We start from the raw sequence: 14,802 nt of genomic DNA, 5'->3' as shown, positions 1-14,802 counted from the left end.
GAAGGGAGGGAAATGCACGGGACTATGGTGGTGGCACAGGGGTGATTTGGTGATGGGAAACCCGTGGGGATTACAATTGAGATGAAAAAAAAGTGCAAAATGATGTAAAAATAAACTTTTTAATAAAAAAAAAACAGACCCACTAAAAAAAAAATAAAAAAAAAAGATGTGGTACATATACACAATGGAATATTACTCAGCAACCAAAAAAAAAAATAAACACATGCCTTTTGCAGCAACATGGATGGTGCTGGAAAAGATCATGCTTAGTGAAATAAGCCAGAAAGAAAAGGAAAAATATCAATGGTTTCACTCATAGCAGGAGTATAAAAGACCAAAGGAGAAAGTAATAATAATAATGAGCAACTTTATACCGGAGACATTTTACAGGGGTGGAGTAGGGAATGGGATCAAAGTCGGTGGGGGGGAAGGAAGTGCCCTGGACTATGGTGATGGCACACAGGTGATTTGGTGATGGGAAGCCCAAGGGGATTACAACTGAGATGGCACAAAATGATGATTTTACTCTTTAAATCTGTCAACACATTGCTTAGAGACATAGTAATTTATATTTACATTTTGATATCAACTAAGTTGCACCTGTTCACTCAGTATCCTAACTCATAAAGAAACACTGTGTTTGACATTGATAGTACTCTGAAATACCCCTTCCTCTTTTAATGGCTACTGAACTCCTGTCCTTAACATCAATTGCATACATTGCTACCTTTGAATTAATAACAGATCACAGGCGTTTTCTAACGATTACTTTCCCATGGGGATAGGATCTCAAAAGTTAATTAGTTTGTCATTATAAATTTTTGGTAAGCTGTGCCTTCTAAACTATAACATCACTTGCCTTTTTTTCTTTTTTAGTTTCTTCAGATGGGGGTACTGAGTCTTCTGCCTTAGTGGATGACAACGGCAGTGAAGAGGACTACAGTTATGAAGACCTCTGTCAGGCCAACCCCAGATACCTCCAGCCAGGCGGGGAGCAGCTGGCCATCAACGAGGTACTAGGATCATACATAACAGTGGTGAATATTGAACCCCTGATTTTCAGGGTCCGGTATCACTCTAGACTTTGCTCTCTGATATATTCTAAAACTTTGGACTCTAATTTGAAAAACAGACTATAGATGGATTTTGTAGCATTTTCAAAGGCAATATATGTGTCAAGTTTTTTGAGGTAACTGAAGCTCACCCCACTTAATAGTAACAGCAGTTTCATGTTTGGGTCCTGCCTTTCAGTTTATGAAATGCTCTTCCTCCCACTAGCTCCTGTAAACCTCATAAGCCATCTAAGGGATCAGTGTTTGTCCACAATTATAATGAGAGGGTTGCATAACATTTTAGTAGATGACAGCTGGAATTAACCACATATTTGTAGTAAGAAATCTGGTGGTTTTTTTCTACCATTCTATATCTTCAGCCCTTTATATGAAAGTCTTTCTAAAGGGTGCCGCTAGTGTTTGGAGCTCATTAACAAAGTATATGGAATATAACTTCTGTTGAGTTAATGTACCCATTGCGGAGGGGATCTGAGTCAACCATCTGCCCACAGCCAACAAATATATGAGTGGTCTCTATTCTTTCCATTTTTTTTTTAAAGATTTATTTATTTGTGCACACAGAACTGGGGTACAGGAGAGGGGCCCAGGGGCGGCGAGAGACCCGACCAGAGACAGAGTGGGGAACAGAACAGGCAGATCAACCAAGTACACTGCTGAGGGGAGCAGCGGGCGGGCCAGGAGAGGTCTGCCACACCATGTTGGTCACCTCCAGAGCAGGTGGGAATCGAACTCATGTGGAAGTGGCCCCACATTCTCAGTGCTGTGCTTCAACTTGCTGCGCCACCAGGGAGGGCCCTATTCTTTCCATTTTTAATTAACAATTAATATCCAGGGATCTTGCTGTGTTCTCCTTAATTAAACTGTAAAGTGAGACACAAAGCTTATTCAGATAGAACATAATGAAGAGTAAGTTCTGGTTAATCTGTGAGGGCCTTGCAGTAAAGAATGTATGGCACAACTTATCTAGATGGAGCTTATGTCTGTGATATCCAATTTGGAGGCTCAGAAACCATATTTGGGGTGAATATTGCAGATATCCTTATTTAATAGATAACTTACCTACAGATAAGTGAGCTAATCATACATTATTTTTTTTTTTAAAGATTTATTTATTTGTACATACAGAACTGGGATACAGGCCAGAGGCTCAGGGGTGGTGAGAGGCTTCACCAGAGACAGAGAGGGGAGCAGAACAGGCAGATCTATGAAGTACACTGCTGAGGGGAGCAGCGGGTGGGTCAGGAGAGGTCTGCCACGCCATGTGGTCACCTCCAGGGCAGACGGGAATCGAACTCATGCGGAAGTGGCTTTTAGCTTCTCAATGCAGTGCTTTAACCCGCTGCGCCACTAGGGAGGGCCCATACATTATTTTTTAAAGCGGCTTAGGATTTACTTTAAGAGCTTGTGGGAGAGGGCTGCCAGGTTTTGTTTTGCCTCTGTGTTTTTTGTTCATTTTGTGTAAGAGTCAAGAGCAAAAGCCGTCAGTGTGTACAAGCGAGAACCAGACGATGAGCATGTCATCCTGAAAAAGCACATAATGTCTCCCATACTGCTCTGCCCACCTGGTTTTTGCACTAAGACTGATTAGTGTCTCCATTTCAGTTGATCAGCGATGGCAGCATGGTCTGTGCTGAAGCCCTGTGGGACCACGTGACGATGGATGACCAGGAACTGGGCTTCAAGGCGGGAGATGTCATCCAAGTTCTAGAAGCCTCCAACAAGGACTGGTGGTGGGGCCGGAACGAGGACAAGGAAGCCTGGTTCCCTGCAAGCTTTGTCAGAGTGCGTGTGTGGCACCTTCCGCTTTTCACAACTATCTCTGGGGGAACAGTAGAATTGTTTTGGCTAAAACTCATTCTATATTCACTTAGTTATTTCTAATTAATTTAATCAGACCTCCTAGAAATTAGATTGGACCACAGGAAAACTTCTGAGATAAACTAGGTGTTTGGCATTGCTGCTGGCGTGGTGTGACTCTGCTGATACAAAAAGACAGGCGAGAGCGGGGCTGCCCTCCTGACTGGCACGAAGAACTGGAAACCAGGGATGCTTCCCCCTCTTCCCCAAATCATCTTTCCCCGTGTCTGCTCCCTGCAGTTGCGAGTCAATCAAGAAGAGCTGTCAGAGAATTCCAGCAGCACCCAGGGTGAGGAGCAGGAGGATGCTGACAAGACCCGCCACAAACACTCTGAGAGCAAACGTCAGATGAGGACCAATGTCATCCAGGAGATCATGAACACCGAGCGGGTGTACATTAAGCACCTCAAAGACATCTGTGAGGTGAGCTGCTGGACCCAGGACCTTACTTACACACTTTTGCTGCTTGCTGTCTCCTTGGTGTGCAGAAACCTCTCTGACTTAGTGTTGCAGCCACGCTACATTTTAGGACACTGCAGCCCTGTCTTTTAGGACTTAGCTTCTGAGATTATTCAGTGCTAGCCTTTTGCAGAAGGCCACCCTTTAATTAATCTACGTGACTTTACAAGGCATCAAAAGTTTGTCATGTCTATAGCCAACTACATCTGTTGCTGAGTCACAGTTGAAACTCAATTATTTAGACCAGACAGAAAAAATTGGTTTTATCTAATGATACTCCAGGCTCATTCTACACTGTCATAGTAGTATACTCTACAGTAAATTTTACTTTACACAGTTCTCATTTTTATGAAGTATGCGTGCTCATTACACTAAATTGTTGTCTGCGCATCTGATGACTCAGCTGTTACTCTCGGTCCAACTGACAATTCGTTCCCAAGACCTGCTGAAGCAAGACAATTGCCCACTCTATAACAGGATAACTGGGCCAGATAAAGACATAACAATTAATATTCAACATACTTGTGCGCATAAACACCTTATCCTGTATACATACATGGTTAAGAGAATTTCTCTAAAGTGGCATTTTAGAAAAAGAGGAGTCATTGCTAATTGTTGTTGAGCATTGACTATGCCCCATGCCTTTACTGAATTAACTTGTCAAAGACAACACTCACCAGGCAGGTTCTGTTTCTCAAATATAGGCATGGAGAAGTTAAGTGGTATTGTTGGAGTTCAAATCAGAAGGTCTGCTCCAGGGGCCTATACTCTGAACGTTCACACTGTCTTTCTGTTAAAACTCATACCCAGTAGTCAACAGTGTGTCTATAACTCTATAGTCAGTTCAGTCTGTTTAATTATGCTAACAGGGAATAACTTCTATGCATGTTTATGACCTTACTTTCCTATCTCATTAACTCCTCCTAAACCATATCATCACACTCTAGTTAGTGCAGATCTGGGGTTAAAGATTGATGCTTTATATAGAGAGTAGGTGATGGTAGCCTGTTCTTGGTCTTTTGCCACAGCGGAGAGGAGAGCTGCATGAACTGTTGAGCAAAGGATGGCATTTTCTATTGGATAAGTCCTCTGGTGGAATTAGGGAGGGGAGAATAATTATCTTAGAGTTTAGGAAGATTGTGACAATATTGATTTTTGAACTCTAATATCTGAACTGAGCAATTTGATTCATGAATATTATTTGTAAATGCTTTTGAATTATAAATCTGACCACACATACCTTTTGTTATGAAAATATGCGTGTGTAGATAGCATAGTCATAGAGGTGTGATTATACTATCAGGGACCCGTGAAAGTTAAAGTAATTTTCTCTGATTATATTCCAATCTAAGGCAATGCCTTTGGGCCCTCATAACTGTATTATTCAAATAAATAATTTCTTAATTTTCAAAAGTGTTCTGTTTTTCAGGGCTATATTCGACAGTGTCGCAAGCACACAGGAATGTTCACTGTTGCACAACTAGCCACCATTTTTGGAAACATTGAAGATATTTACAAATTCCAAAGAAAGTTTCTGAAAGACCTTGAGAAACAGTACAATAAAGAGGAACCTCATTTAAGTGAAATAGGATCCTGCTTTCTTCAACATGTATGTCATCCATTACCTCTTTACTAATAAGACCTGGTTAAATAATTCTGAAAGGTGTCTTTCCTAAAAATAGGAGTCCTTTTTGTTTTATTTCTATATTTATTCCATGGAGATCCCACTTGTAAATGAAGTTGATTGGTTTACCTGGTTAATATTTCCAAAAATACTCCAAGTCCACTTTTCATTATCTTCCTAATTTCATGCAGTTGAGATTGTATTTGGAGTAATTTCATGTAATTTCTGTTAAGTGCCCCGTGTATGTCAACCACTTTTTGCAGGACTTTATTAGCTCCTAGAGTGCTATGAGGTAGGTAAGTTTGTGTGCTTATTTTTGCATGTTTTACAGATCAGGCAACAAAAGCTCCAGAGAGTGACTCAGTGGGTGACATGATGGTGGGGGCACTGCGATGGCGACACCAGAGTGGGGAGGGGTCCTGTACTTCCAAAATACCAACAGTTATATAAACCAGTATTACCTCAGTTTATAAAATCAATTAAATATTAAATAATAAAAATACAATCCAGATAAAGACGTGCAGCTCTGGGACCCAGACCTGTGACCTCTGTAAGTGCCTTAGTACAGTACAGTCTTGTGATGATGATGTGAACCCATCATCATGTGAACTGATGACTGTCATCACCATTTAATATTAAAAGATGTCAGAGGATAAAGTTTTGTTTGTTTTGTTTTGTTTTCATTCTCAGCCAAAATGGCAAAGTGGTCAGGGGACAGCAACAGTTATAGTAGTAATCCGTCACAGCCACACCACCTCCACAGGTAGCGCCTGCTGGGTCTAGGGCCCAGTAACTTTATTTAGAGCTGGCAAAGCAGGTGGGGTTGATTGTAAGTAGCTAAGTGAAGTTGTACTATAAATAAAAGTGGGAAGGTTGGTCCAAGGAGTGCTCTGGGTCTGCTAGGCAGATAGAGGAGCGAGAAACCTTGGAAGTCAACTAAGTTGAGGGCATGGAATGACGAAGGCAGCCTCAGGATGGAGGTTCTTGTTGTGGAGAGCAGGAGAGGTCAGCTGAGGCTCGGAGGTGTGCAATTGCTGTTTTGAGGGAGGGCAGGGATGTGTCACAATAGTGGACGTGTAGACTGGAATTTATTAAAATGGGGTCTTTGAGGTCAAATGGTTAAGACCGGTTATAAGGAACAAAGCAAAACCAGGCAACCCACCTGCAGGGTTGTGATTCTCAAAGAAAGGTCCAGTAAGAAAATCTTTTCCTGGGAAATAGGAGTTTTCTCACAGACGCATTTAACTCTGAATACCACCAAATCTCAGCTGTGGAGTAGCTCTGGGTAGGCTGCAGGGAGGACATGTTCACGGTGAGGAGCAGAGGGCCCGGGGCTCGACCTTGAAAGGCTGTGTGCTAGCCTAAGGGAAAAGGGAGGCAGAGGCTGGGAGAGGGCTGCCGTGAGTCCATGAACAGGCTGGCCTCATGGACGAGCTGGCAGGACAGCCGCAACCTGGGTGAGAGAAAGGCCTGCAGTTGGGGTTAGTGACCAGCCTGGCAGCCAGGTGGTAGGACGTTGAGGCACATTGTGGTGAGGAGGGGGAGGCAACTCTCAACTTTCTTTCTTGGCCATGGTGAGAATTTTATCAGTGGAAGTAAAGAAGATAGGGAGGATGACAGGGAGGTGTCATATCAGCACTGTCCCCTTCTCTTAAAACAGAGCTGGGGAGAGGGCAGTGTTCTCCGGTGGAGGAGCCCTCACAGAGCACGAGCAAGGTCACTGTGAATGGGACCAGCACACTAAGTCCAAGAGCAATCCACCTGCAACAGACAACCCCAGAAACACTCCCTGGAGAGTCTTCAGGTGGCCCTTTCCTACAAAGGAGTATGGGCCTGTGTTCAGTTCAGGCACATAAGTCATTGCAGAACAACTCGGTGCCATGTACCAGCTCACACATCTTTCCAGAAACGACCCCTTAGATTGGGATGGGTGGAGTCTGTCCATGCTACGGCTCAAGCCACCCCACAGCCTGACAAGTTGATGCTTTCCCCTTTCCAGCAAGAGGGCTTTGCGATCTACTCCGAGTACTGTAACAACCACCCGGGCGCCTGCGCAGAGCTGGCCAACCTAATGAAGCAGGGCCGGTACCGACATTTCTTTGAAGCCTGTCGGCTGCTCCAGCAAATGATTGACATCGCCATTGATGGTTTCCTGCTCACGCCAGTGCAGAAGATCTGTAAATACCCACTGCAGCTGGCTGAGCTGCTCAAGTACACCACGCAGGAGCACAGGTGAGAGTGGCCCGCAGAGCCCAAGTCCCGCCCATCCCTCGCTGCCCCTTGAGGCCTTCTGGCTGGCTCGCCAGTGGTGCGGCAGTGGGAGCGGGCTTAGTTGTGAGTCTGAGCCTACCAGGTGGCTAGAGGGAAGAAGTTTTCATATTGTGTGGTGATTTAAATCAGAGCTTTGAAGGGGCCCTAGAACATCCATTTTTAGAGATAGTAAAAAATAATAATTCTTTGTCTCATGAGCAGTTTTTAGAATAGGCTGGTGGTTTCAGAAATATTTTCCTTCCAGTCTCAAGTTGTTTCACAGCAGCTCACCATGAGAGCGGTACTTACTGCAACAAAAGCTACTCTGTAGACGGGGTGAGCTGTCCCCAAGTTTGAGCTGTAATAGACACAGGAATCCAGGGCCTGGAGTCGTAGGCAGAGGGCACGTTGGACGGTGCGTCTCACTGAAAGGTGCTGCTTGGAGCCCTTTCTTACCCAGCCTGGTAGCTCCTTCTGTCTCCACTATCCTTTTTCAGCTCATTCCCTCTCACTTTGAGCAGGGTTTCCTGTCAATATTATCCTCACGCTGAGAGGCTGACTCTGTGCCTAAACTCTCACGGGGGAGCCAAGAATTTATCCATTGCTGCCTTAATAGCAGCTCATTGTTTCCTACTCAGACCGAAGAAACTATAATGTGTGGTTATATGTAAGATAGACACTGTAATGCAGCCATCCCAGACCGAGCAGATTCACGGTTGATTTGGGCAGATGGGTAAAAGAATCCTGGAGCCCTCAGTAGATCTTACAGGCCTTTAATGCTGAAGTAGGGAACTAGACACAGACAGACACAGGCAGACCAGGCAGTGAGGCAGGCAGGGGGGCCAGGAGACAGCCAAGCAACAGCCTCCCAGCCTCCCCTGAATGGCCATACACTTGCTCTCTTCTCTGTGGCCGTCTCTCTCTGTCCTGTGTCTTGTTGCTCATTCACCCCCCTCCTCAGGGCAACACCTCGAAGGCCAGCCCTGAGAAGCCTCTCTTGTCCCTCACTCCATGGTCCAAGTGTCTGTATCCTTTTATATGCGTGTGCTCCATGCTCGCTCCCAAGTGCCTCTTGCACCAACACCGCATCATGTGTGGGCAATGAAACCTGGGAGGAAAGAGGGAGCACAGGTGGTGACCGAGGGCTAGTGATGGGAGGCAGAAGAGCCTGCACCCTCCGTTTCCCCTGTGACCACCCACTCAGTATTGAGTGGGACCACCCCTTCCTCAAGTGGGAAATGTCACTGGCAGGACAAGCTGTGTGCTCCATTAGATGGCCCATGACTGGCTCATTTCATATGTTTTCACCAGCTCCTCTGGACACCAGTGGAGACATAACTATAAACAAGCAAGTTTTTAGGATAAAGCTTTCTGGTTTTTAGATTTGAATCCGTGACATGCAGGACACTATACCTGCAGCCCTGACAGAAAGAACGGTCTTGAAGGAGTCTCCTGAAAGCGGGAGATTTGCTGTGGCAAACCACAGTAGTTCTGGGTTTTAATAGTTAACAGTTGCCTTGAGAGCAGTTAAATTATCCATGGTTGTGTCTGACCCTGTGGGGTGGTTTGGGGGGGGCGGCGGCAAGAGGGCATTTCATTCTTTTGTTCTTCTAGAATTCTGTGAAGAGACAGAGTTTGAAAAGGGCACCTTCTACAAGTAGAAGATAGAAAGAGAAAAAGAGCAAGTTTGCTGAACTGTAATCCTTGGGTTGAAGTATTAGTTTAAGGAATTATGATTAGAGAAATAAGGAAGTAGGTAAGAGGAAAAGATTTTTTTCTAATGAATAAAATCAGAAAATTACCATAAAGTTGAAGAACTATTTTAAAAAACATAAAAAAGCATCATGATAAGGAAGCAGAGAAAACAAATAAGATGATTAAGAATCAAAGATATCTTGAAAAAGTGTGAGTGGGCATGTGAGTCCATTCCAAGAAAAGGAAGCTTTCCTGGAAACCATGCATCCAACACCAGTTGAATTTTTTCTTTTAATGCCAATTTCAAAAAATAGAACATTTGCACGGAAGTGACAAAAAGCCCATTTCCTTGCCTTAGATTCCTTGCCTCAGAGAGAACAAATGAAATTAAAGAAAAGAAAAAAAAGCATATTGATTCTTTCTGAAACTACAAAAACACACTTCATTGCTGGAGTAACGGGGATTGCACCCACTATTTTGGCAACAGCCCCATATCATATTATCATATTTGTTCTTCCTGTCTGCTCTGCTTCTAAGTATGAATTTGTGTCTCTGAGAACAGAGGGTCTGCCTTGTGGGGAAATTCTCATGGGCTTCCCAGAAGCTGCGTGTCATTGTGTTTGATAAACAGACAGTAGAATCTGCTTGCATTTTCTGACCTGCAAGAGGACTGTTGATTCAGTCCCACTGAGATCCAAAGGCTGTGTCCAATAAGGCACAGGAAAGTGCTGTAAGTGAAGAAATAAAAGTTCCATGAGTAAAGGATTTGTTTACATGTCTCCAAATTATTAATACTGAACAAAACTCACAACTTCAAGCTTTCTGATACAGACATGCTCTGTTCTAGCCTCTGTGTAGATCTAAAGTATAGTTTCTGTTTCCCAATACCTTTAGCTGTACTGGGAAGAGGAGGTTGCTGACTGTAACATATCGAAAGTTCCAGATATGAGGATGTGTTGATGAAGTAATTGCATTAGCATTTATGTAATGCACCATGTCAGGCTGATGTGGCTTGTGTCCTCTGGTGCCCTCTTACAATGTAAAATGGGACTCAGAGCATATAATTACTCCTGAAAATGGTTAGTGATTATTAAAGTACTTTATAAACCCAAACTAGCTTATATGAGAATTAAAGATATGCTCATTATTAATGAAAATAATCCATTGGCACTATGACTGAAACTTATTTCTTGTGGCATTTATTTTCATTCATTGTGTTTTCTGGGAAATGAAGGAAAACAGTCTTGTTCCAAAGAATTCTTTGCTGCATTCATCCAGCTCCACAGACTATAGTCTATTCATAGAGGAACAAGACAATGGCAACAATGGCTATTATTTAAATATCACTTTGTCTAGACTGTCAGGATACAAATCAGGATGGAACGTATCCTACATATCCTTTTGTTACACTCCATCTTCAAGTTGTATGTTATATGGTTAAAATTAACCTCATACTTTGCAGTGATTACAACAACATAAAGGCAGCATACGAAGCCATGAAGAATGTAGCCTGTTTGATCAACGAGCGCAAACGCAAGCTGGAAAGCATAGACAAGATTGCGCGGTGGCAAGTGTCCATTGTGGGCTGGGAGGTAAGTGGGGACCCGTCCCCTCCGCCCTGTGTGTGGCCCAGTGTCTCTTTCACTCAGCCTATACCTCTGGTACAGTTGGATGATATACTCCAGTGTCCATGGTTGATACATTATACTCTTAGCTTTAATGGTGGGGTTTTTTTTCTTTAATTTTTTAAATAGTGTAATAGTTTATTTTGACATCATTTTGTGCCTTTTTTTTTTCCATCTCAGTTGTAATCCCCGTGGGCTTCCCATCACCAAATCACCCGTGTGCCATCATAATGGTGTATATTTTTGAGGCATATTGTTAGATTTAATCTTAGTCCATCTGCATCAAGAAATAAGCTGTTATTTATTACCTAGACACTGTTTCTAATGCTAGAAAGTAAACTCCCTAACACCAGCTAGAAAGCAATGAAAATACAGAGCATGTTATTGTAGAAGCATATCACTGCCTGCATTTGAATCTGTATAACTTAGGCGAGATTGTTTTTATTTATTTTTTATCTCTGTCTATCATGGAAAAAAACGGTTATCTCTCCTCCTAAAGCTGTTGTATTAAATAAGACAACGCAAATACTGTGCTTGATAGGACTTGTAATGATAGTCTTGAACATGCACATACACTCACATATACATCTAAAAATAATGACAGCTCATGCCTGTATTATGCCTCATATTGGTCTAAGCCATTTACATTTATAAACTCACTTAATACTTCCAGTGCTCCTATGAAGTAGGAACTGTTAGTACCTACATTTAACAGATGGGGAACCTAGAGCACAGAAAGGTCTAATGACTTGTCCTAGGTGACACAGCTTGGAAGTGGCCAAGCCAGATTCAATGCCAGGCAGCCAGCCTGGTACACATGCAGGTAACTCATATACTACGTGGCTGTTACTAAGAAAAATTAGCTGCTCGGGTTGCTTTTAAACCAAGCAGCCTTCATATTACATCACACTACTTGGTCAAAACTCACTCTCCCAAAGGATTAAAAAAGTTTAGGTGGCCCTCGCTGGTGGTGCAACAGGTTAAAGCTACTCCAGCCGTCTCAGACCTGAGGGAGATCCCTGGCCAGGGAGGTGGCCCATGTGGCACGGCAGACCTCTCCTGTCTCCCCTGCTGCTTCCCTCAGCAGGGTACTTTGTCAGTCTGTCACTTCTGCTCTCCACTCTGTCTCTGGTAGATTCTCTCACCACACCTGCACCTCTGGCCTGTACCCCAGTTCGGTATACATAAATAAATAAATCTTTTTTTAAGAAAAGACATACCAAAAAAAATGTGGGTAAAGAAGTTCTATTTTTAACTAAAGTAGGTTATAATGGTGAAAGTTGAAAAATGTTTCTGTTTCAAAACTTTTATGGATTTTTGGAGCCTGCATAGGCCTCAGAGATGAGCGTTTCTTATTTATAAAGTGCAGAATCTAGGGCATGGAATTGCTCTGGGCACACGAACAGAATTATTTTGGAGCCAAGATCTTTTCTCTCCAACAATTGTTCTATGTGTCTAGGACTAACAGAGAATAAAATCTTACAGGTTAAAAAGGCCAGTGTCATACCAGATACCATAAAGTCACATTGGTCAGACTACACCTAAATATTGTGAAAGTAGATTTTCCTTCTCCTTTTGGGCTCCAACATTTAGGAATATTTTATTGTTAGAAGGCCACCTTGTTCTTGGTGTGTATTTGCCATCTGGCCCTTTGTTGCCATGACCCTAACAGTTAATACTCCAAGTAACTGCTATATAATTAATTCAAAAGCTGAAGTGTCTGTAACGTTCCATTCCTCTTCACAGAATGCCCCCTCTCTGTTTCCTCATTTTCTGCTGCCCAGTCTTGGCCAGCTGCCATTTCAGCTCTCAATTGGATTCTATTAATCTTGCATGCTTTTCACTATACCTCTCTGATAAGGAAGACACCTTAAATAAAATCGAGGGACTGTAATATTTTCCCCATTGAATAGAAAAAAAGAAAACCCATGCACAAGGAGACTGATTGGTCCTGCCTCTCCATGAATGGGCCTCATGTAACGGGAACACCCAAAATGATGCTGGACCCCCTTTCTAAAGGAATCAGAATGGGGCGATCTGAAAATTGTGTTTTTGTCCTTCTAGGGGATGGATATTTTAGATCGAAGTTCAGAATTGATCCATTCTGGAGAACTGACCAGGATCACTAAGCAAGGCAAGAGCCAGCAGCGGACCTTCTTCCTGTTCGACCACCAGCTGGTGTCCTGCAAGAAGGACCTGCTGCGTCGGGACATGCTGTATTACAGGGGCCGCACAGACATGGACCAGATGGAGCTTGTGGACCTGGAGGATGGACGCGACAAGGACTGGAACCTCAATGTGAAGAATGCATTCAAGCTCATAAGCAAGACCACCGATGAGGTTCATCTGTTTTGTGCCAAAAAGCAGGAAGACAAGGCGCGGTGGCTGCAGGCCTGTGGGGATGAGAGGAAGAGGGTGCAGGAGGACCAGGAAATGGGTGAGCAGCTCTGGGAGCTGTAGAGTCGCTTCCCTCTGCCTCCCAGCTCATTCTTCAGCCTTGCAGGCTACCTCTCCCCAAGCCTGTTCCCACAGAGTTAACTGTCTCCCTGGGGAAAAGAAAAAGGATTTACCAGAGAGAATGCTTCTAAACTTGATTCCAGGGCAGAACATGACAGATGCAGTTATTCCAAGCAATAATACTCATTTCTTGCTTTCACTTCCTGCCAGATGCCCTGTGGCAAATATACCGAATTTGTCTTATTCCATCCCTTGATGTGGATACTGTTATGGACAATACATACATAAGGAAATTGAAGCATCGGGCACTTCCCTACTCTTACACCATGGCCTAGCACTGAACCGTAGTCTGGTGGTCCTTACCTGTGCAGTGAGAAGTTTCAGGTGGTCTGTGGGCTTCCTCTCAACTATACCTGTATTTCTTATTTCATCTTTATTCCTTTTTTTCTCCCATTGGTGCTTTGAAAGCCCTTTACACTGCCCTTGCTGCCACAGGTGATTCAGGGCTAAGGTCTCTCCATGTGCACTTCCCCATCTCTTTGATAAAGCAAAAGGCCCATGCACTCTTTCCTTCAAATGAGGTAGTGTATCTTCATAGTCAGTGTTGAGCTTCTGTTTACCTCCCTATAAGACTGAAGCTGCCCGACCGGGCACCTAGATGATAGCACCCATTGTTGTAAGCCCAAGGTCCAGTGTTTCCCAGGCATATTTGGGATTTTGAGTGCAAACTGTAGAATAGAAGTCAGGACGTCACAGGGACGGTGGGCCCCCTGTAGGGGAGGTGCATTGTTCATATGTGCAAAGCACAGGTGCCAGGCCTTAAAGGGTATCTGGTACAGGACAGAGAAGTCCTTCCCAGTCCCCACCCCTCTGCTGTGGGAAAATTGGAATGGAAGCAGGAGGTACTTTATCAACAAATGTGACCAGTCACCAGCTCCAGCCTTGGCCACAGATTTTGCTCTCATCCCAAGTGATCTCTTGGGATCATATATTTCAATAGGAGGGGATTTATCAGTCAGGTGAACTTGCCGCCGGAAGCAGGATCACCTCAGAAATGTCCCAGAGGTGGACATTGTCCATTATCTCAGCCAGTAATCACACCACTCACAGGTGATTCCTTACGCCAAGAAGAAGCATCTTTCATAGCAAGAGGAAAACTGATTTCCAACAACTTCCATATGTCTGTGCTACTGTCAACTCTCAGGCCCCTTTTGAATAAGTCTCATCTCTGTCATACCAACAATTCTTCAGATATTTGCAGATGACATTTATTATCTGTTATTTAGTATTCAAAGTGCAAAATCACAAAACTATAAAATGCTGATTTTACCTGCTGCCTAATACTGTCTAATACAGGCCCTGAAATCATCTGTTAAGTTGGTATATTCCCATTTCGCCTCAGATATACCTGAATATTACAAGGGACATTCTAAACACTTATTTCTGCTCCCCATTAACACAGAAAGGAGGGCCCTGCTTTTATACCTTTGCAGTACAGTGCTTCCATAGAGCTGTTCTCAGGGGTGAATGACTGGCTGGTGCTCTCCTGAATCCATTAAGTATTGCACTAAGTAAGACAACCCAGATGTGGCGTGTCAGACTAGTATCAATTACATCATGTCTAGGGGATTCTGAATGTGAAGGTGAGAAAAACTGATGTGGGTTGAGGAGCAGTTGAATCCAAGGCACCAGTATATGGAGCCCAAAGAAGACCCCAGGACCCATTAAGGGATAGAAACCATGGATATTGAGAAGCCAAGAC

The 14,802-nt window shown here is 43.6% G+C and overlaps 1 protein-coding gene across 3 annotated transcripts in view; it reads left to right on the top strand.

Annotated features, from left to right (window-relative positions):
• SPATA13 (spermatogenesis associated 13) overlaps window positions 1-14,802 on the top strand; it is a 256,535-nt gene that overhangs the window by 236,150 nt on the left and 5,583 nt on the right. For all 3 annotated transcript variants that reach the window (XM_012723270.1, XM_004680150.2, XM_012723271.1), the window contains 7 exons: window positions 877-1,013; window positions 2,676-2,855; window positions 3,171-3,353; window positions 4,819-4,998; window positions 7,013-7,245; window positions 10,421-10,550; window positions 12,648-13,020. In XM_012723270.1, coding sequence (XP_012578724.1) covers window positions 877-1,013; window positions 2,676-2,855; window positions 3,171-3,353; window positions 4,819-4,998; window positions 7,013-7,245; window positions 10,421-10,550; window positions 12,648-13,020 — 1,416 coding nt within the window. The remainder of the gene's footprint in view (window positions 1-876; window positions 1,014-2,675; window positions 2,856-3,170; window positions 3,354-4,818; window positions 4,999-7,012; window positions 7,246-10,420; window positions 10,551-12,647; window positions 13,021-14,802) is intronic.

The sequence above is a fragment of the Condylura cristata genome, unplaced genomic scaffold (assembly GCF_000260355.1).
Source record: "Condylura cristata isolate star-nosed mole 26May11 unplaced genomic scaffold, ConCri1.0 scaffold00010, whole genome shotgun sequence".
In the NCBI taxonomy this organism is placed as follows: Eukaryota; Metazoa; Chordata; class Mammalia; order Eulipotyphla; family Talpidae; genus Condylura; species Condylura cristata.
The sequence above is the reverse complement of the archived record's forward strand: the minus strand, read 5'-3'. Positions and strand labels throughout refer to the sequence as shown.